The following is a 22985-nucleotide window of genomic DNA, read 5'->3' as shown; positions in this document are numbered from 1 at the left end:
GCTCATACTATAACTGTAAATAATAACTTCTTTTTGTTAGTAAAGTTGGCATGTAGCTTCTGACTTAAGGATGTAATGTTGGCAGTATTGCCAGTTGCTACTTACTTGAGTGTAGATACCTGACCTTCCTGTATCAGGTATCTCTTTAGAATAAGGTTAAACTATTAATAAATGCATACATTACCCATCAGGTGTATTTTATTTTGTTGACCTTCTGGTAAGGTCTCAGGTAGCAGCTGGTTACAAATTCACTGTGTAGCAGAGGATGACTTTGAACCTGTGATCCTCTTGCACTCTACACCTCCCAGATGCTGGCATTACAGGATGCATCACCATACCTATTTTATGTGATACTGGAGATTGAGCTCAGGGCCTTCTATATGCTAGGCAAGCACTGAACCAATTGAATTGCATTCCCAGCCTGTATCTTATTAAGTGTTTATATTAATATGTCTGATAACATTGCTATAGTTAAAAATGTAGGTATGCCAAACATGCTTTTATATTTTCTTTCAGTCCTGAGAAGTTAGATGTTGAAACAGTTATGAGTATTGATTGTTTGAAACAGAAAATTCCTCCTGCATTATTTAATAAAGACACATACTTGGGTCCTAATGAAGGTAAAGTAATTTCATTTTACTTAAATATGTAAGAAGCAGACCTGATTTGATGTTTTACTGTATATTTTTTCTTTGTGTTAGTTTTAAAGAATGGGATGTATTGTAGCCTTTATGAAGTTGTAGAAAAGACAAGAATTGGAAGTAATATGGAGTGCTTACTGCAAAAACTGGAGAAAGAAAAACTTGTGAGTGAAAAGTTTTAAATATTTCCATTATCCCTTAAAAGTAATATATCATAAGTTATCATTAATATTTCAATTTAATTTTGACACTGGAAGTCCTGCAAGGTCTCTGTTGGGTATTTTACTATTAGTACTTTTTTCCTTTGGAGACAAGCTTTTGCTATGTGGTCTTGGCTGGCCTGGATTTCTGTGTAAATAGATATAGTACTCTTGCTTTTCATTAAACTTTCTGTAGATCCATTTTTATTATACATTGTGATTATAAATGTTGTATTGTCAAATATTCATGGGATACTGAATGAGACAGACTATAGCATTTATTTCAAAAAGATGTGTTTTTACTTTATGTGTGTGTTTGCATGCATGTATGTATGTAAACTGTGTGCATACTTAATGCCTGTGGATGCCAGAAAAGGGCGTCAGATCTGGTGGAACGCAGGTTACAGGTGGTTGTGTAATTTATGCCGGGAATCAAACCCAAGTCTCCACAAGAGCAGGTGCTCCTAACTGCTGAGCCATTTACAGATTCAAAAGAACAAGATAATCTGGTGAATGTTTAAAAAGGACAAAAAAATTTAACCATCTGAGAGGAAAAAGTAGAGAGCTATATCCTTCAGTGTCTTTGAGCCAGTATGGGCATGGGAATTTGGATTTTGTCCTGAGAGCTGTAGATTTTGATGTATTTAGAGAGTAGGGATCAGGCCTTGAGTATGTATACATTAGCTTTTCTTTATCTGTCTATTTGCTTTCTAATTTCTAATTTAATCATACCGTAATCTGAACAGATGTTTTTCAGATTTAAGTTCCATGTGGTCAGTTTTTGTACATGTCCTCTGTTTATAAATATATATTTCATAATGGTTGAATGCTAGATACATACATAATTCAGGGTTGACAATATTTATTTATTTTGAAAAAATGGATTCTACTAAGAAATTTCATTTGTTTTCAAACATGGTCTTGCCTGTTGTTCATTATGTAGACCAGGCTAACCTTGAACTCATATGAACTTTTTCTGCTTCTCGCTATCAAAGACTGTGATTAGTGGCATACACTAATCCAAAAGAAGGGTTTAATATGGGTACAAGTGTGAGATCTTGTCTTGCAAGGTGTTTATTTTGCTTTTAGGATTTTTAGAGCTTAACTGACCCCCTTAACCCCCACAGTACGGAACATGGAATCTGGAACTTGAGATACGCTAGACCACAGCCACAAAGCTATAATTCCCAGCCCTTTTTTTCTTTTATATTTTGAGAAAGGATCTGAGTTTTCCAGGCTGCCCTTGAACTTGTGATCCACTTATATCAGCCTCTCAAGTAGCTGAGATTACAGGCCTGTGCCATCAGATCTGACTTTCTGGTTGCTTTTTAGGTTTTTCTTCTCTCCTTTTCTTGCCTCTCCCTGTTTTCTTTCTCTTCTCTCAGTCTCCTCGCGGTTGGGGCCTACCCTTCCCTCTCTTCCTCCTCCCTTTCCCTTCCCCCCTCTCGTTCTAGCGTGTGTGTGTGTGTGTGTGTGTGTGTGTGTGTGTGTGTTTTGCAATTACAGTATCTAGGGACTAATTTTTTTTTTTGAGTCGGGGTTTTTTTTGTAACAGCTCTGGTTTTGTGGTTTGAATGTTATTTTGTTTTACTGTAGTGAAGAAGTTTAGCCTAATTTAGTAGCTTTATTTTTTTTAAATGATTACATTTTTTTAATACATAGTAGTAAGTGTTGCGTCTAAAGTAGTAGTAATAATTTAGTGGATACACCTCTGCTGTCTTCCCAACCTGCAGGTTCTTGTTAAACCTTTAGGAGACCGAGGATATCTTTTTCTTCTCTCTCCATACCAGATGATTTCTTCATATGGTAGGTAGTCTGGCTTTAATTCTTACAATTTAAAAATATTTTTTGGCTTTTTCTTCTTTATTTTCTTTCTTTCTTTCTTTTTTTTAGAACATCAGACTGTCAAGTCTCGAATCCTACATGCTTTGTTTCTGTTTCAAGAACCTAGATGCCTAATTATCAGTAAGTTTTATTTTTTAATGTTGAAGTGTAATTGCTGGTAGATACTATTAAAATCTTTTCAGTAAAGCTTCATATTATTTTTGTACATATTATTCTTTGAAATTCTGGGATTATTCTGTGGATTAAGCAAAATAAAACATGACTTTGATGTGTTCCCCTTCCTGTTTTTGTGTATGTTGTTTCCTGGCTTTGAAGTTTTTTTTCTTTTTTTAATGTATATAGTGTTCTCCCTGCATGTATGCCTGCAGGCCAGAAGAGGGCGCCAAATCTCATTACAGATGGTTGTGAACTGCCATGTGGTTGCTAGGAATTGAAATCCAGCCAGTGCTCTTAACTGTTGAACCATTTCTCCAGCTACCTGAACTTTTTCTTTTGACTATGAAAATTTGTTTTTTTTTCTTTTTGTTCAGTGCTTTCATTAATCATTAATGAAATTTTATTATAATTGTTTTAGAACTACAGCTTAGTAAGCTTTTTAAATTGATTTTTATTGAGCTAAAAATATGGACCGCTTCACGAATTTGCGTGTCATCCTTGCACAGGGGCCATGCTAATCTTCTCTGTATCGTTCCAATTTTTGTATATGTGCTGCCGAAGTGAGCACAGCTTAGTAAGTTTTATGTGGCATGTTTTTCTCTGATTCATTTTTGCATTCAAGTTTTAGTGATTTTAAAGTGTCATATGCCGTATTAAATATTAGGTGTAAATGGAGACTGTGCTTCTGTTTCCTGGGCACCCAGACTCGAACACTATATTAATTACAACACTGTGTGGTCAGTGGCTCAGGTGTATTCCTAGCTTGCTCTTTCATCTTCAGTTAGCCCATTTCTATTTTATATTTTACCACAAGGCTTGTGGTTTGTTACCACACATCTTGCTTCTTGGATTTGCTTGACTCCACTTTCTTTCTCCCTGCATTTAGTTTTCCCGCCTAGCTATATTCTGCTCTGCCATGGGCCCAAGGAGCTTCTTTATTAACCAATGGTAATAAAACATATTCATAACATAAAGAGGGAAATCCTACATCAGTTAGGCCATTCATAGTTAATGTGAATTTGGAATATTTGTTAGAGAAGTTTTTTTATTGTTTACCTTTTCTAACAACAAACTTGAATACTATTAATTCCCACTTTTGGATTAAGCCTAGATTTCTCAGCTGTGGTTACTCAGTGCATGGATATGTGCTTATGAGGAAATGAGTTTATATAAAGTTATTTTATGAGCAAGATGGAATGACACTGTTGTCATTTGTAAACTGATACTGCTTAGAATCGCAAATCTTTCTTTTACCCCATTCTTTGCAATTTTCTTGCCACCATTTGGGTTGACTTGGGACCAGAAGGAAGTGCAGATTGTTAGTGAGGAGTTTTTTTCCCATTAAAAATCTGTTCTCCTTTTTCATTTGTTTTGGTTCTTGGCCCATTTTAAGCAGAAACATGGTACTCGTCAGTTGGCTGCTATGCTACATGTGTACCAGAAGCAGACACTGGTTCAGCATTAATGTTCAGATGTTATACTTCAGTAATAAGAAGATTCATATTTAATTTCCCTATTGTTACTATGCTTTACTTTTTGTTTATTTGCAGCACAAAAGGGTGTAATGAATCCAGCACCACAGGAGAAACATGAGAGCATATCAGATATATTAAAAATAACTCAGTTTTTACAGTTTGCTTTGATTCAGTGTCGAAAAGAATTCCAAGATATAAACACTATAAATTTTCATTCTGTTGTTGAAAAGTACGTAAGTGAATTTTTTAAGCGAGGTTTTGGTTCAGGTAAGCGAGAATTTTTCATGTTTTCATATGATTCACGATTAGATGATAAAAAATTCCTATACTCAGCACCAAGAAATAAATATCATATTGACGACTGCTTACATACCTACATTTTCCAGCCAGAAATGTATCAATTACCTATTTTTAAATTAAAAGAGTTATTTGAAGAAAATCGAAAACGTCAACAATTTAGTCCCCTTTCAGATTATGAAGGTCAAGATGAAGAAATTAATGGTTCAAAAATGAAATTTGGAAAACGAAATAGCTCAAGGGGTGAAACTACTGATCCTGTCCAGGAGAAGTCGTCTCATTCTCTAGATTATGATAAGGATAGAGTCAAAGAATTGATTAATTTAATTCAGTGTACAAAAAAAAATGTGGGTGGGGACCCAGATACAGAAGATACCAGAAGCAAAAATATCTTGAAGAGGAAACTTGAGGATCTACCTGAAAATATGAACAAGTTCGCCAAAACCAGCAATTCATCTGATAATTACCATCTATATGAAGGTAAAATGGCACACTACTTTTATAATAGCTATTTTATGAATTAGCTAAAGAATAGTTCTGTTCTTTTCCATGTTATAGAGGTCCTCAATTTACTTAAGCCTAAGAGTCAAATACAGAATGTCCTAGGTGCTTGGTTGGGTTTGGATTTTATGTTCTTTTCTTTTCCCCCTATCTTTTTTGAGACGGGGTGTCACACTGGAGCTCTAGCTGGCCTGGAATGTGAGCATGCCTGCCTGGCTTGTTCAGGATTGGTTGACCCTATCCTTAGAAATTACACTCACAGTAGATAATAAGTCACTGCAATGGCTTTACATTTCTAGCTGTTAACCACTTTTGCTAGTGCTAATATGTTCCTCTTGCTGTTTGCCTTTGGTCCTTTCCTTTCTCAGCAAGCTATGTTCTTCAGGTGTGTGTTGTGTTACGGCTCAATTCTTTTTTGTACAATACAAGAAAACATAAATCAGCCTGAATTCCGTTACCGTGTCACCACTAAAATGGGTTCTGAATCCAAATGCAAGGATCTGGTTTGCTTTTGTGTATTTGTTTCCTGAATTTCTTATTGTTGCCTTTCCAGGGTGACAGATTCAATAATCATTTGTTTCCTTTGAAGTATTTGGTTGGTCATGAACTTGCTGGTCCAGATAGTTACTATTATATCATTTCTGATGCTCAAGCAGCTAAAGAGTGAAAGAGTTGTCTCCTGTGTTTCTTTTAAAAAAAAAAAAGTATTAGAATACAACCATGACCATTCATTTGTATAGCTGCTTTCACACAGATTATAGAATTGCAGTAAAGACGGCCAGAGTTTAAAATGACGTTTAAAACATTTAATGTCTGATTTAATATAAAACATTTACCCTGGTATGTCATATTTCTTCGTTGTTCAGTTTAGGCTAATATGATAAAGTATACTCAACACTTTTAAGCATAGCTTAAACTTAGCTCTATACTGTATTTTGTTTTCGAAACTAGAGATGTTTGTTGGATTGTTTTGACTGTTGCTTAATGAATAAACCCTTCTGAGCTTTAAAATGAAATTTCTTAGATTAATTCAATTATTGTTGTGTTTCTTTGTTGTATCATTTTCAGTTGATAGAAATGGGAGACTATTATCGTAGAAATACTCATACAGTGTTTTAACTTTTTTATACTGGCTAATTCAGAAACATGAAATATGAGGTTTGGCCTTTTGTTTTGTGCTTATAATCCTTACTTGTTTTCTTTTCAAATGTATTTGTCTGGACTAGGTTTGGCAGATTAATGTCCTTGGTATATTATATACTTTTATGCTCTGAACAAACCAAAAAGCCTTGTTTATGCTAGATAAGCACTCACCCACTGAATTGCATCCCCTGCTCTCTTTATTTTTGAAACAAGATTTCACTAAGTTGCCCAGATTGGCTTTTGGCTCATTGTTTAGACCAGGCTAACCTCTTATCTTGGCTTCCCAGGTATGTGGGATAGGCATATGCCACCACATCTGGAACCCTTTTATTCTTGAATTATTCATTGTGGTAGTCATTACATGTAATTAAAATGAAATAAAACAACATTTCACCAGCCATACAGCTGTTTGGACCATACTGATAGGAATATTGCAGTCATTGCAAAAAGTTGTATTTGATGGTGCTGTTGTCTGGTATAATTTTGTAGGATTTTCTTTACTTTGGCATCTCTTTACTTTCAGTGTCTATGTCTCATCTCTTGTGTCCTTCTTGGTTTTTAAATTAATTCATTTCAGTAGCCTCTCTATTGGTTTGTTAAGATTAGTTTTATCTTCAGTATTTGGCTTTTGAAAAGACTGTTTTCAGACAAACAAGGATCTGGCCATGCTATTTGTTCTTTAATATGCACTTCAATTTTTCAGAAACAGTTATTGTAAAGTACACACACACTTGTAAAATCTAAGCCTAAAATATTTTAGTTCCTATCCATAAATGCCTTAAATGATTTTTAAGTTATATTTTTAAAAGTTTAAGTTTAAAGGGTTTTAAAAAGTTTAAGTTTTTTCATTCTGTCATAAATGAGTATGCTGGCTTTTAAAATACAAGAGATGGCGTTTCTTTCTTTTTCTCAGAGTCTCCACAGTCCATTGGCTTACTTGGACACGATCCTAACTTGAGACTGCAACAGGAAGAGGCATGTAACATTGGAGATGCCCATAAGCTTTATAATTGGTTATCAGAAGCATTAGCAAATGAACGACACTCAGATGCAAGGCACTCAGATGCATTCCTGACAGATACAGTCAACAAGGCCTTAGGACTGAGTAGCAGTGGTGCCTGTGAAGAGCTAAGACAAAACTGTGACTATGAGCTGAATCCTTTAGATAAGAAAGACTGTGAGCAGCCTGCTTGTACAAACGTTGAAAATGTTCATTTTAAGGGTGCTCAGAGCCCACTGCTAGAAGTTGATGCAGCGTCTGTAAAGTACCCTACTCTTGGTTCTACCAGTGAGGTAGGCATTGACCATAAGCTACATTTGACAGACAGAAACATGACTTTCTGGTTATCTGTTTGCTTTTGTGTATGCTGAAGAAAGAGTGTAGGTGCACTTCAGGGAGTGGCTTTCCTTTCAGAAAGAAATAAGACATACTCCTGAGTAACAGTGTTTGTCCTGGAGGGTGATTCTAAGCTTTTCTTGTTGTAAAAAGGTAAATACTGAAGTAATTGTTTTCTTTATGCTTGTGTGCTTTATAAATAATGTAAAGTTTGTCAGTGTGGTAAAACTTGGCATAGTAGGAGTTAGTTTCATATTGTTTCATAATGAGTCCTTTAAGCAGTGGCTGTTCTCTGCTGTAACAGAAAGTGAGGCAGATGAAGCAGCTGAACTTACTAACATGGGGTAGCAAATACATATGAGTAGAGTTTGAGATTTATCTCTGAGGTGACTCTCAGATTTGCTTACTATGGAATCCAGTTTGTTTATGTATGGTTTGTGCTTAGTAGAGAGTGACTTCTGCATTAGTCCTTACTTCCCTAAAAGAGCTAAATCATTGAAGGTAATACCAAGATGCTACAATAGTCTTAAGGGCTTATAGCTTACTTATTCTGCCTTTGAATAAAAGTTGTATGCATGCCTCAAACTTCATGTAGTTTTGAGATACTTATTTTAGGGAGAAGATGGGGGTAGGGAGGCTTATGTAGTAGGCACTGAGATATTAACCTGTGTTGTTAATTTTTTTTTAATACATTTAACAAGAGTATGGGCCTCTTCCTGTTTTTATAACTTAAATTCTATTTCTGTTCATTTAAATATTACCTGTTGGTATTGTTAAATTACAATGACAGAGTTGAATTATGGCCTATAAAATTTAAAACAAAAGTTTACCACTCACTTCTTTAAATCAGTACCAGTTTTGTGTGTGTGGTAATGTATTATGTGTTTTTAAAGATGTATTTTATTTCATGTGGTTGTTTTGCTTGCATGTTTGTAAATGCACCACATACATCTTTGGTATAATAGTGGTGTCAGATCTCTTGAAAGGAATGGAGTTAAGATGGTTGTGAGCTGCTGTGTGGGGTTTCAGGAATTGAACCCTGGTTCTCTGTAAGAGCAGTTGATATTCTTTATTGCTGAATGTTCTTTATATCGTCTTATAATTTGTTTTTTTTTACTCTTTGAGTACATGTGAAGGTCAGAGGATAACTTTTGAAAGTTTGTTCTCTTTCCATCGTGTGGCTCCTGAAGAGAGCTACCTCAGGTCATCAGGGCTGATGGCAAGTGCCTTTCCCCACTGAGCCATCTTGCCAAGTCCCAGATAACCTTTAAGGACACTATATATTGTTTATTTCATTTATTCATTGGGGGGAGGTGTATGCTTGTTTATGACAGGGTTTCACTCTGAACCTGTGGCTGGTTTGTAACTCACTGTATAAACCTGGTTGACCTCAAAAGGTATAGCCTTTTGATCTTCCTGCCTCTGCCTTCCAAACCTATTTATAAGCAAGCACTACCATTCCTGGCCTTGGCAAAATGTATTTTAAATTTAAATCTAGACTATTACAACTTTATAATGTTGGTTTTATTTATTTGTAATGCTTGGACTGAAGTTGTGCATTTGTGGTGAGGAAGTAGTATAGTCTTGATATTAAAAGGAAAGCTATTAAATATATGTACTTTTTTTTAGGATCCTAATTTAATTAATGTCAGTAATTTTGAAGAGTGCAGTCTGTGTCCCACTGTTTCCATTGAGCATGGATTCCTTAGACAACATTCTAAGTCACATGATGAAGAAGAGACAGAAATACATTGGAAATTGATTCCAATTACAGGTAAGGATTAGTATACTTGGTCATAAGTTTGCTTCTTTTTACTTAAGGACCAGTTTCCTGGAGAGTTTCATCTTTTTTAGATTCCCATCTTGGTTCACAAGGTAACTATCTAATGTGGCTTTGCCATGAGTCTTTATTTTTAGCAATATATTATTTCACATTTATTTATTATTGGTTTTTCAAGACAGTTTTTCCTCTGTATAGCTTTGGAGCCTGTCATGGAACTTGGTTTGTAGCCCAGGCTGGCCTCGAACTCAGAGATCCACCTGCCTCTGCCTCCTGAGTGCCGCAATCACTCGGCTACTATTATAATTCTTGATTGACATCAGCAAGTATCTTCAAAAGGGCTTATTAATACAGGGATTTAGGGCATAGTTACTCTTGTGGAGTTTTAGCATTCATATTATCAATTGAAAACTTGTTAGAAACTGATCTTGGAAATAGGTGTTGGAGTGAAATAATGCTCTTTGGGTAGCCAGTAATTTTAAACTCACTAATGTAAACTTCACTACAAAGCTGTCTGTCATATAGTAAATAGTCATGTTGAGCCTCATCTGTATTTAGGATATTTGATTTCCTAATGGTTTGTTCTAGAGCACAGCCTGAAATGACCAATGCAAATAGCTCATGGAAACTTATTGAACCACTGGCATTTGATGGTTGTTGAAGGATTGTCATTTGTAATATTCTTACTTGTCCATAAACACACTGCATGCTCTTAATATTCAAGTTTTCATTCGTCTTTGTTATCTAAGTATGTTTAGAATTGTTTTCTGGGCACATCTTTTCCATTCCTATACCTTTATTTAGACTTTGGAAAGAAATTGAAGAAAGAATGACTTTTGCTGAAAAGTAGACTGCTTGTGATTTATAATCTATGAGACCTGTAGCGATTCTGAGAAGAATTTCTAAAACTTGATGAGTGTCCATTGGCTTCTGCACTGTTCTCTACTTCCTACCTTACCAGAGGAGGCAGGAGATCCTAGACCTGATGATGGAGAGAGAACTGATAACTCTTATGAAATGGAGACACAGTGAAACTTTGAAATAAAATAGAAAAGTAGTTTGTAAGTGATAGTTATCCCAGCCTTTCTTCATTTAAAAACCTTTATAACTGCTGTTGAGTCATTTTAAGAAATAATATAGGTACTGCTTTTTTCCATTACCTGAATGGAAAGGGAAATGGGAAGCTTCCCATTTCCAAATGACCTTTTAAGAATATTTAGGCAAAAGAAAGGACTATTCCTTTGTTAGCATTTGTGGTTGTCTGAAAGGTACCTAATAGGTGTCACTGGTATCTGAAGAGAGTCTGCAAATCTAATGGATGCTTTCCTCAGGAGGGAATGCAAGAAGCCCAGAAGACCAGCATGGGAAACATGGTGAGAAACAAACACCAGGTGAGAAGGCTCACTTTGCTTTTCTGCCCAATGTGCCCTCTTCAGAATTGCTACTTGCATTCTGGTTCTTCATCAGTAGGAAATGGATTTACTTTGTGCTCCATAGAGAGAAGTTTAGACAATATCTTTTTGTTTAATTATCATTTTAAAATTTAATTGTATCAGATACTCTTCTTAACAAATGTGATCTGTGTTCTGATCAGGTGATTAAGGAATATGAAAATGTTTTCTTAGTGCATTTCTTCGGATATTCTATAAGAACCAATCTTTATTTTTAAAATGCAACAAGATAACCACTTTTTTTCTTTCCTTCTTTCTTTTTTTCCCTTTTTCAAGACAAAGTATCTGTAGTTTTAGAGCCTGTCCTGGAACTAATTCTTTAGTCCAGGCTGACCTCGAATTTACAGAGATTCACCTGCCTCTGCTTCCCAAGTGCTGGGATTAAAGGTGTGTGCTACCACCACCTGGTCATTTTTTTTTCATACTCTGTTCATAATTTTTCTTCTTCTTGGCCAAATTTTCTGAATATAAAGCTAACTTCTCAGATAGTTTAAGGGATTGAAAACTGTTTCCAGAAACAAAAGTCCTGCTGATGATCTAATTGCAGGAGATGGCACAGGATACAGTCTCCTTTGTCTGACTGAGCTCAGTCAGACCCAGTTTCTCTGCACATTGTTGGCATTATTTTCTTGCCTGAGTCTGATAGTGACCTTTTTAATGTTTCCAATTGTTTTAATACCTTACTCTTAAAAATCTTGTGGGTTTTTTTTTGTTATTTTAATTTAGGAGGAAAGTTACATGGCTTTCTTAATATTATTCATGGGAAAATCTGAAGGTTTCTTAATTTAGAAGAAAAGCTAACTGGCTTTCTTAGTAAATAATTAACCATTCTCAGGAAGATGTTTATCTCCTAGGAAAGATGATTTATTTTTAAAAATACATGATGTAAGAAAGTATGCAAGTAGTAGTGTACAGCTCAGTAATATCCACATAAATAAACTTTGTGACTACTACCTAAGTCAAGATGTAGAGCAGTTCTGGCACCCTAGCTTTTCCTCTCCAGTCTCTCCATTCACAGTAGGTGGCCGGCCACTCATCTCACTTTCTTTACAATGTGTTTAGTTTTTTCTCCATAAATTGAACCCACTCTTGCCTGTTTGGCACTTTCATTTCAACTTTAGGTCAGGGTTCCATCTATGTTGTGTACTGCAAGTACATCTTTCTATGAAAAATAGTTAATCTTGTTTGAACTTCATAATCTTCATCCTCTTCCTTCAGATACTGTATTCATACTGTATAATTGAAAGTTAGATCTAAATGACATTACCATCTGAGAAATAATTCATTTTCTTCACATGTTAAAAATCAAATGACTGGTACTTTGTGTCAACAATCAGTAAAATAAACATGTATTATAGATAATGGCATCTGTCTATTAAATCATTTATTGATGAAGATGGTGTTTTTAAAGTTTTGATCTTAAAATCATATGGAGTAATTTGTGTAAAATAAAATTAGATTATGTTCACAGTTTTTTGAAGAGGTTTATTTGGCTTTTAAGTGTCATGTGTGGGTATATATATATAGGGAATATGAGTACATTCAAGTGTGTAGGTGTGAACAAGTGGAGGTCAGAGAACATTGATTTCTTCCTCTATTGTGGGTTTATTTGCCTTAATGCTTTGAGGGTTGGTCTTCACGGAAACAGAAGCCTAAGCCTGCCTTTTCAAAAAGTTAGGCTGCTTTTAAAAAAAAAAAAAAAGAAAAAAACAACTTTATGTGAATTGGTGTGAGGGTATCAGATCTCCTAAAACTGGGGTTACAGACAGTTGTAAACTGCACGTGGGTGCTGGGGATTGAACCCAGGTCCTCTGGAGGCACAGGCAGTGTCCTTAACCTCTGAACTATCTTCCCAGTCCCAAAGTTAGGCTGTTTTGCCATCAGGCTCCTGAGGTCCACCTCTCTCCACCCCGTAATGTTACAGGCATGTGCAACCATGCATGACTTTTTACATATGTTCTAGAGATTTGAACTCTGGTCCTAATGTTGCATAGCAAGTGCTTTTACCCACTGACAGCCTCTCTTAAAAAAATAAATAAATAATTTTTTTTTTGAGACTGGGTTTTTCTGTGTAGCCTAGGCTATAAAGTTGTTTAAAATCCATGTTCTTGATGGTTCCCCCCCCACCCCCCCGTGGTGCGGTGGCTCAAACTTGGCTTTTATTTCAAACATCTGTTAAAAGACACCTATATTGTCGGAAAAATAAATGCATTAAAGATGACCTATATTTTAAAAACTTTTACAATTTTAATCAAAATAATTGTTCTCAATTTTTCTAGTACTCATGAGGCTGAGGCAGGAAGATTTATGAGTTCCAGGCCACCATGAGCCTGTCTCATAAAAACAAAAAAGAATGGGTGGGGTTAAAAGACAGAAAAGAAAAGTATTGTGTTTACTTTGCTCTCAATAGGTTAATGTTACCAATTTCTTATATGCCCTTCTATATATTTTATATTATTTTAAATACTTTTAATTTAATGATGTAAATTTAAATGTAGAACATTCAGTATTCCTGAGTCTTACAGGCAATACTTGAACTTTATAATATTAATTTCATACAGTTTGAATGGTTGACAAATTAATTGGGTGTTTTGCTTTTTTTTCCTTGTTTTGACCTTTACGCTTGTTGTTCTTACTATATTAGTGTCTTTACAGTAATTGAATATAGTGGTCATGACATTGAAAACAGTTTGGGGAAAATAAAAATGAATTTTGTGTAGAAAGAATGCAGCTATATCTGAGCATAAACTTGTAAATTCATTGTAGCACTCACTAGAGGTTTGAAAATTTAGGGTTTTCTGATTTAGAGTCACCATTTTCTATACTACAGTGGTGATGTGTTAGGGAATGGTGTTGATAAAGACTTAAGGAAAAATTCTAATTTTTCCAGGTCTTAAAATTGTGTGACAGTTTTTTGACTTTATCTCTAAAATATATTATTGTAAATTAAAGTTGTATATATTTTTCCTCATATTTATAAAATAGACTTCTTGCTTTGAAAAGTAGTTTTAAAAATTTAATCATGTTTGAATTTAAGATTTGTGAGGAAAACAACAGTATAAACTAATAGATTGAGCCAGTTCTTACAAGCCAAAGGTTGTAGTCCTGTTAGCACTGGATTACACAAAGATTTTGTAATCCAAAATTCATAGTTTTGGATTACAGGAATAAAGAAATAAAATTTGCTTATTTCTTCTTGGAATTATTTACAAAGTAAATGAAAATAGTAGGAGAACATTGTAAAGGGTACTACTGTTACAGCTATGAAATAATTCTTCTGTTTTTTTAAGCCTTTTTTCCCTGTTATGGGAATAAATCTGTTATGCTGTAGGCAATCCATTAACCAACCTATGTGTGAAAGCAAGCCTAAAAATGATGCAACTTTTTAAGATCTTAAATGCTATAATGTTTATGTTGGGCTTTCTAGTTGCCTTATATTCCATTCTTCAACTAATGTGGTATGATAATTATTGGTCAACTGTTAGCATCAGATGTACAGAATGGCACGAAAGCGACTTAACGTGTTTTGCCAAAAAGGCAATTTATTAAAAACCTTTTTCCAGAGAGACACTTTTTGAACTTGTAAAGAAAAAACTGTCAGCACTGCTGTTCTGTTTACTGAAATCCAAAGCCTAGCCTATAAGTAGAGCAGTTAGGGTTCACACAATTTTTTGATGTTTTGAATTTACTTTGCAATGTATATTTTTAAATATGTACCTGATCTGATTGTTCTTAAAAATGAGGTTTTTGTTTGTTTTTTTAATGTTACCCATTTGGATTGCTCTTATAATAATAAACTCTTCTTGTATAGGAATAAAATCACCAAGAGAATCACTGGTGTGTCTGCCACCACTGGAGGCTTTTCCTCACGACCCTCGGGTAATAAGTAGAGAAAGAAGTGCTGGTTACCAGTTTCCACCCTCTCCGTTTACAGACACTGTAAAGGGCACCACTGAGGAGGACCTGGTGTCAGGTCAGGTGGTGACAGTGGAAGAGCAGTGTGTGCCAGCAGCAGAGCCTCCTGCAGTGAGTGAGACCACAGAGAACACAGTGTTAGGAGAATTCCATCTCTTTTCTAGAAAGATTGAAGAGATTTTGAAGCAAAAGAATGTTTCATATGTTAGTACAATTTCCACACCTATCTTTTCGGCACAAGAGAAGATGAATCGCCTTTCTGAGTTCATATATTCTAAGACTTCAAAAGCTGGTGTACAGGAATTTGTAGATGGTTTGCACGAAAAACTAAATACTATTATTATTAAAGCATCAGCTAAGGGTGGGAATTTGCCACCAGTAAGCCCTAATCATTCTCATACAACAGCATTGAATTCTCTGGGAAGGCATATTGTATCAGTTTCTTCAAGTGACTTCAACAGTAAAGACCTTTTTCAGCCATTGTGTCCTGAACCTTTAAAAGATATCAGTTCTAATGAACAGTATTCCTCTTCGATTGAAGTAGAAATGAATCAGCTACACCCCTGCAAGGAATTAGTTTTGACTTCTGATCACACTGTACCTGGTGATACTGCTCTGGAACCAGTAGAAAAAGAAATAACAAAATCACCTGGCGATATAAACATTTCTGCACAGCCTGCTCTTTCAAATTTTATAAGCCAGTTAGAACCTGAAGTATTTAATAGTTTGGTTAAAATAATGAAAGATGTCCAGAAAAATACTGTGAAATTTTACATTCATGAAGAAGAGGAGAGCTTGCTTTGCAAAGAAATAAAGGTAAATATTGAGAAGGTAATTATAGTGCTTTATAAACTCAGTGGTCTGAACTCTCTAAAATTGAATCTTAAAGGTGGCCATATTTTATTTTCTGAATTTAGTAATTAAGAATTGAATAGAATAGTGCATTGGGAACCTATGATCTCAACATTGTAGATGTCAGAATCTTTTCTGTTGAATTTTTAAGAATGTTTGTATGTGTATAAGGGCCTGGGGCTGCAGCTCAGTTAACAAGTGTTTGACCCCCACTATCATGGGGTAGGAAGAAGCCTCTGGTCATAACTGTAGATTTACTTGATTCTGAGATTAGATTTCCAAAAAAACAAAAAGCAGGTTTTTATCATTTTTGGAGGGTACTAAGTGCATGTATGGAGGATCTTAAGTCTAGGGCAGCTTGTGAGAATCACTACTCATTCAGAGACTTGGCAGCAAGTACTTTTTCCCACTGAGCTAGTTTGCTGGCCTTTGATTTGGAGGTTTTATATAAGGCTTGCTTAATTTTTTTAATGAATGAGAAGGAAAAATGCAAAGTGTTATTGTAGGTTGTGCTGCTCCTCTCTCATGTGGAGTTTTAATGATAAGAATGAAACAAATATCCAGAAATTGCATAATGACACATTCGTTTGTCATACCCTGACCATGTCACAACTTTTAATGATGAGAAAGACTCCCATAGCTATGGAATACCACTTAAGGTATTTGACCTTGGAGTTTTGAAGTAACTGCATGTTCCGTTTATGCAATTTATTTATTGTGACTGGAGTTTCTGTTTGTTTTGTTAGCGGCAGCAGAGGGACTTAGAAAACTAAATAGTTCAAGAACTCAGTATCAATAACAAATGCTTAATCCATTTATCTTTATAAGGTATCTCATGTTAGCTTGTTTAATGTGATATCCCAAGTAATAGATGAAGAGCGTTGAAATGAAAAAGGATGCATATCACTGTTGTACTTTCTGTGTGTTTTCGTAGAAAGATGAAGAGAGACTTGACAGCATCTTTGTTCTCTGTAATTGAACATAGAGCTTAACTTTCAACTTTAGAAACACATTTCTAACACAGAACTCTGGACATAGCTGCATGTTGGTGTAGTACTAAGCAAGAGAGTTTAAGTTGAACACAGTGTAATCCCTTTTTAAAAATGGATTGTTCAACACCCATGGTAACATTTGTATTGAAGAGATAGGAAATACAATTCTTTATGAATGGTGCTTTGAATTATAGCTTAAGTTATTATTATTTACATAGAGTAAGAAATTATCTCTTTCAAATCTTGTAGAAAATCAGGTTAGAACATCATTTTTAAAAAAATAATTTATTTAACTTTTGTATCCATTGGTATGAAGATGTCAGATCCCCTGGAACTGGAGTTACAGATAGTTGTGAGCTGCCTTGTGGCAAACAAAAAACTTAAACTTCTAAATATTTCTGGAATAAAAGTGTTTTGTTACTATACTAGTTAAGTAGTAGTATCCAGAGTAATTTGAAGTTTAAATTGAAAATGTATAAAAAATACATTTGCCATTATTCTTGTCGGATAAGTTACCTTTTCATTAATAAACTAAAAGGTAGTTTGTGACCATCCTAAAAACTGCAGAGTTGAAGGCAAAATCATTGTGGAAAATGCTTCCCTACATTTTAAGTTTTTACAAAAATGTTGTCTTGACAACTGGGTAGTCTACTTGACAAGCAAGCAGAGTTTCGATTATGCTACCTGAGCAGCTTTGTTAATGTAGAAAAAAAATTCATCTCCTGTCTTTGGAATGAAGAATGTCACCTCAGGATCTTGCAGTTCACTTCAGGGTTCAGGGTTCGGCCAGCAAGCAACAGTGCAGGGGAGCTCCTAAGAGCATACAGCTGTGCCCTCTGAAAGGCGGTGCTGCATTACCAACACGGAGAAGACATGCTTGATGACTGAAGCTGCTGTGTTTGAAGATGGAAACTTGGCAGAAAAGGGCTAAATTGGAATACCATTAGTAAGCAACTCTGCTCATATTAAAGATGGCCCTTGAGTTCTTTTTGAGTTGTTTTGGATTAAACTTCAGTGGTCATGGCCATATTCTGAAGGGAAGTATTTCTGGTAATACCATCACAGATCACTAAGAGGTCCTGGGTTTACCGTGATGGAGGTAAAAGTGGGCCAAGGGTCTGGACTAATCCATTGTTGTAACAGCAGTTCAGCTTTTGTATGCTTTCTTTAAATTGTAAGAGTGGTTATGATGAGCTCTCCAGTCTTCTAAAGTCAAAAAAGTTCACTGTCCTAGGTAAAGCTTATCAGTTTATGTTTTATTTGCTAAATAAATGTTGGAAATTGATGTTTGCTAAAAAGTTTGTTAATGTTGATTTTGTTGTTTTTCTTTGACAGGAGTATCTTACCAAATTAGGCAATACAGAATGTCATCCAGATCAGTTTTTGGAAAGAAGGTCAACCTTAGATAAACTATTGATTATTATTCAAAATGAAGACATTGCAGATTTCATTCACAAGGTATACTATTAAGTTCACTGATTTACTTTCTAAAACTACCCTATTGTTAAATCTTATTCTAAGAACAAAACTTTTTCTTTAAAAAAAAAGCTTTTTTTTTTTTTTTTTTTCCCCCATAAAATGAAGATAATGCTTAAGTACTTGTCCAGGAACCAGCTTGTGAGAATTGTGTATATGAAGGTGGTGTGTGTTATGAATCTTCCCTGTTCCCTGTGATTTAGATTAGTTAAAAGTAATAGATGTTTCTTGAATGTAGAGGTGAGGGGTGTTCTGCTAACTCTTCATATATAGACAAAACTTTTTTTTTTTTTGCCATGAGTCCCCATTGACCTTGGATGTGGAGGTATTTCCCTGCTCTTAGGAGCCTGCCTCAAATCAGCCTTTCATTACTATTGTAGCACCACAGGTTCTCCTCCCGTCCCTTTTGTTTGTTTGCTTGTGAGCTGATATCCTTTGTAGCCTAGACTAGCTTAAACTGTGCAGCCCAGTCTGTCCTCTTAATTCTCTTCATCTCAGGTAGGGTGACAAGTATCACCACACCTGGCTCCCTGTTTTAAATTCTGGCTGTTTATGGATTTAGAAATATATTAGCATTTTATCCAGTTCTTGTTTTTAGCCTAATGTAAATTCCTTTCGCTTAGTGTTCTGTTCATGTATGTTGGTTTATACTACTGGGAAGTAGTACTTCAAATATTAATTTTGTTACTTGCCAGAGGCAATGATCGTATATTTTTTAAGTTTTATTCTTCTTGGGTTATTTTATATTTATATATATTTGTTAGTTCATTTATCCATCCTATTTTTGGTTTTTTTGGTATTTAACAGGTACCTTGCTTGGTGACTTTAAAGAAGCTCCCATGTGTTAGTTTTGCTGGTGTTGACAGCCTGGATGATGTTAAAAATCATACATACAATGAGTTATTTGTGTCTGGTGGCTTTATTGTGTCTGATGAATCAATCCTAAATCCAGAGGTTGTCACAATTGGTAAGAATGAGTATGTTATTTTCAGTGTGTTATTTCTGGGTTATGGTTGCCCTAGGTTTTCAGGGAAAATTAAAACTAAGGGATTAAAAAGTGCATTGTTATTGTGCCATTCACAGCTAACAGGCTTATTTCTATCTTTTCCTGAGTTTTTGCCACCTCATCTTCTGCATTCTGTTTTTATATATACTTTTATGTAAATCTGGTCTACACTGCCTGCTGTGGCACTTGGATTATTCTAGTGGTGGTGGTGTTATTGGGTATTTATTTTGTTTGTAGGTGTTTTAAGAGTTTTAATGCTATAAGGAGTTCCCTTTCCCTTGGGTGCATAGGGGGAAAAAATAGACCTGTGTAAATACGAACAAGCACTTCTTCCAAAACCTCAGCATGACAGACACTGTTTTGTACTGACTTTAACATCTGAATTTCATTGTCTCTAACAGAGAGCCTTAAAATTTTTTTGACATTCCTTGAAGAACTTAGCACTCCAGAAGGGAAATGGCAATGGAAAATCCACTGTAAATTTCAAAAGAAACTAAAGGAACTGGGCAGGTAAGATATAGAAAATACTAAATTTTTTGTTTGTTTTTGAGACAGGATTTCTCTGTAGCTTTGGAGCCTGCCCTTGAACTATCTCATGTAGACTAGGCTGGTTTCGAACTCACAGAGATCTGCCTGCCTCTCTCTTGCCTTCTGAGTGTTGGGATTAAAGGTGTGTGCTGGCACCACCACCCAGCTATGAATAATTGTTGATTTTTAACAATGCTTACAAAACTTTTCCTTTTTCTGGGTTTGTGGATTATGAAGTTTTCATGTATGTCAACAGACAGTAAGTGGGTATAAATAAATACTGAGTTATTCTATTCTTTTTGAGGAAGTGATATTGTTGACATAAAAAATTTGGTTAAGTTCTCATAGTATGATAATTAGAATTGACTTAATCTGCATGTGGATCTGCATAATCATGAGGATCAGAAATCTTCTAATTTTTTGGTGATGCTAGATACGAAGTACATGTTGTGAGCTATATTTCAAGCCTTTTAAAAATACATTAATTTACTCTTTGATAATATCATACACATATACAATGTATTTTTGATTCTATCTACTCCTTAACCAACTCTTCCCAGGCCTCTCTACATACCATGTCTTCCCAAGTTCATGTTCTCTTTTTTTCCTTTATAACCCACTGAATCCAATTACTGTTGGCCCATATACTACTTCATTAGGCTGCCCATCAAAGCATAAGCATATCATATCAGGGCCCACTTTTAATTGAAGAAAAATGACACTTTGTTGTTACCAGACCCCTGTCTGCTGCCAATAGGGATGGGCCTCATAAGTATCTTTCCTAATCATGCTGGAATTTTGGCTGGTTTGTCTTTGTTCAAGTCTTTGGCAGGCAACCCAGCTGTTGTGCATTCTCGAGTGCAGCCACCCTGTTAAAAGACCAAAAGGCAGTTTTCAGCAGCACTCCACACCTGGCTCTTAGGATATTTCTGTTTCCTGTTTACATAGTTATCCAAGCCTTAGGGAGAAAGGTTGTGATATAGATGACAAATTTAAAGCCATTTAAAAAACTGATCTATATTTACAGTGTAAATCAGACCCTGTCCCAAGTAAGTTAGTTTGGTAACTAATCAAATCGCCAAGGGTTGTCTCTGCCTGAAAAGGCTCAGTTAGAAACTGGTTTATAATGTGTGTTTGCGTGGGTTCTTGCATGTGGGGGAGTCACTCCCTTGGAGGGCACTTAGTATGGTAAGTTTGAGATGCTGTAACTTTTTTTTTAAATTGTTTTTGGTTTTTTCCAAGACAAGGTTTCTCTGTTTATCTCTGGCTGTCCTGTAACTAGCTCTTGTAGACTAGGCTGGCCTCGAACTCAGAGAGTTCCGCCTACCACTTCCTTCTGAGTGCTGGGATTGAAGGCTTGCGCCACCACTACCAGGCTGAGATGCTGTATCTTGTTAGTGTTCATGGAGCTTTTTAATAATTAATTACACGTTAGAGGATTTTTATCAGCTAGAATTTCCTAAGTGTAAGTCACAGAATTTTGTATGTGGAGTGTACTCACCTGTGCATGCAGAGGCCAGAGTAGGATGTCATTTGTTTTCCTCTTTCTCTCCATCTTAATTGCCTTACAACAGGGTCTCTCCATGAACTTTGGTTCAGCTCACCATATCAACTACACTTTGCCAGGGAGCTCTCATGAACTGCCAGTCTGTTCCCCATGCTGGGATTTAGACACATCAGCTGTGTGGGTTCTGGGGATATGAATCAGATCCTCATGTTTGCAGAGCAAGTGCTCTTACTCAATGAACCATTCTTTTTCAGTCCCCAGTAGTTACTTTTTACCCTCTCTGAAATAGACCTCTTGTTGTATGTAACTCCAGCTAGCCTTCACTTAGTAGACCAGGCGCCCTTAAACTCATGGGCAGTCCTACCTCTGCCTCCAGAGTACTGGAATTATACGTATACACCACCAAAACTAGTTCTATGTCACAGGTCTTTTGATTGCTGTAACACCTATTGACATCGAAAATTCAGGGCAAAATATTTCCAGTGTTTGGCTATGTATCATAATTAAAATACTTCTGTCTTTTGGAGACACAGTCTTGCTATATAATCCAGAACAGCTTCAAACTCAAAAATCTTCCTTCCACAGCCTCTTTGAATGCAGGAATTTAAAAAGTTGTAACACACACCTGGCTAGTACTTAGCTTTTTTAGACTTACTCATTTTGACAACCTATGAAATAAGCATATATATATATATATGTATATGTTCATATATAGTGTAGACATAACACACCCAAAGGTGTATCTCCAGTTTTTACCTTAAAGTATTATAAATAGCTTAAAAGCTACATGTTAGGAAGAATTATACTCTATTTGTTCATGAGACAATGTAGTCTAGGCTATCCACCTCCTGAAGTGCTGGAATTATAGACGTATGCCACTGTGCCCAACATTTTTTTTCTTAGATGGCCTTAAAGTCTAACATTAATAAAGCTAATAATAATTTAGTAAATAGAATGACTGATGGTTCAGGTTTTAGTCTAAATGAATTCCAAGATTGTCCTCAAAAAACATGCTCATCAGATGCACAGTTCCCATTTTCCTTTCCTCTTAACTAGCATTCTTACATCAAACAATAAGCTCACCAGCTTGTGGAGGTTATTAGCCTCCTCAGTTGAGAAGTGCTGAAACAGAAATCTCCATAGTGATTTTAAAATGCCACTATCTAGGTACTGAACTCTGCTTAATCTCAACAGATTGAATACTAAAGCTCTGAGTCTACTGTCTCTTCTAAATGTGTATCAGAAGAAACATCTGGTTGAGATTTTGTCCTATCACAATTGTGACTCACAAATGCGAAATGCTCCGGAAATGGACTGCCTTATCAGGCTTCAGGCTCAGAACATACAGCAGCGACACATAGTCTTTCTAACAGGTAGGAACATGCTCTTGCTGATACGGCTGGAGTGGGTATTAATATAATTCTGAATATATCAGTTTCTGTACATTTTCTCTCTTTAATTTAGAGAAGACTATCAAGATGGTTTCCAGTTATACAGATAATGGAATTGTAGTTGCAACTGCTGAAGACTTTATGCAAAACTTTAAAAGTCTTGTGGGGTATCACAGCTCAGCCACAGAAGAAAATCTTCCGCTGCTTGGTGCTAATGAGAACCTTGAGTCACAGTCAGGTAACTTTTTAGTAGTTTTCATTTTCTTTAGGTGAGACAGAATGAGGAATGGTTTTGTTTATCCAATAGTGAAATGTTTATTGAAACCATTTACTCCAGTCAATAGTAGACATCACTGTAGGACTTACTATATACAAGATCTGCTCATTTGTTTATACTGTAGCCAGTACAAGTTGTTAGTATAGGCTATGCATTCATTCGTCTATTCTGTGGACAGTACATATTTAGAGGTTTATTTTTCCCTCTGAGGGAGTA

The 22985-nt window shown here is 35.6% G+C and overlaps 1 protein-coding gene and 1 non-coding gene across 4 annotated transcripts in view; one reads left to right on the top strand and one right to left on the bottom strand.

Moving 5' to 3' along the window:
• The window catches only part of Tasor (transcription activation suppressor), a 50524-nt gene that overhangs the window by 24563 nt on the left and 2976 nt on the right, over window positions 1–22985 (top strand). For 2 of the 3 annotated variants that reach the window (XM_038309519.1, XM_038309521.1), the window contains exons 10-23: window positions 517–620; window positions 702–805; window positions 2575–2647; window positions 2735–2806; window positions 4393–5094; window positions 7172–7551; window positions 9224–9368; window positions 10706–10765; window positions 14637–15556; window positions 17920–18042; window positions 18868–19027; window positions 19468–19576; window positions 22296–22474; window positions 22566–22730. In XM_038309519.1, the coding sequence (XP_038165447.1) occupies window positions 517–620; window positions 702–805; window positions 2575–2647; window positions 2735–2806; window positions 4393–5094; window positions 7172–7551; window positions 9224–9368; window positions 10706–10765; window positions 14637–15556; window positions 17920–18042; window positions 18868–19027; window positions 19468–19576; window positions 22296–22474; window positions 22566–22730 (3296 nt within the window). The remainder of the gene's footprint in view (window positions 1–516; window positions 621–701; window positions 806–2574; window positions 2648–2734; window positions 2807–4392; window positions 5095–7171; window positions 7552–9223; window positions 9369–10705; window positions 10766–14636; window positions 15557–17919; window positions 18043–18867; window positions 19028–19467; window positions 19577–22295; window positions 22475–22565; window positions 22731–22985) is intronic. The other variant, XM_038309520.1, reaches the window with a different exon arrangement.
• Window positions 3304–3410, bottom strand: LOC119799636. Its single transcript, XR_005282912.1, has one exon. It is a non-coding gene; the product is annotated as a U6 spliceosomal RNA (small nuclear RNA).

The sequence above is a fragment of the Arvicola amphibius genome, chromosome 12 (assembly GCF_903992535.2).
Source record: "Arvicola amphibius chromosome 12, mArvAmp1.2, whole genome shotgun sequence".
Lineage (NCBI taxonomy): Eukaryota > Metazoa > Chordata > Mammalia > Rodentia > Cricetidae > Arvicola > Arvicola amphibius.
This window is presented reverse-complemented; position numbering and strand designations above follow the sequence as displayed.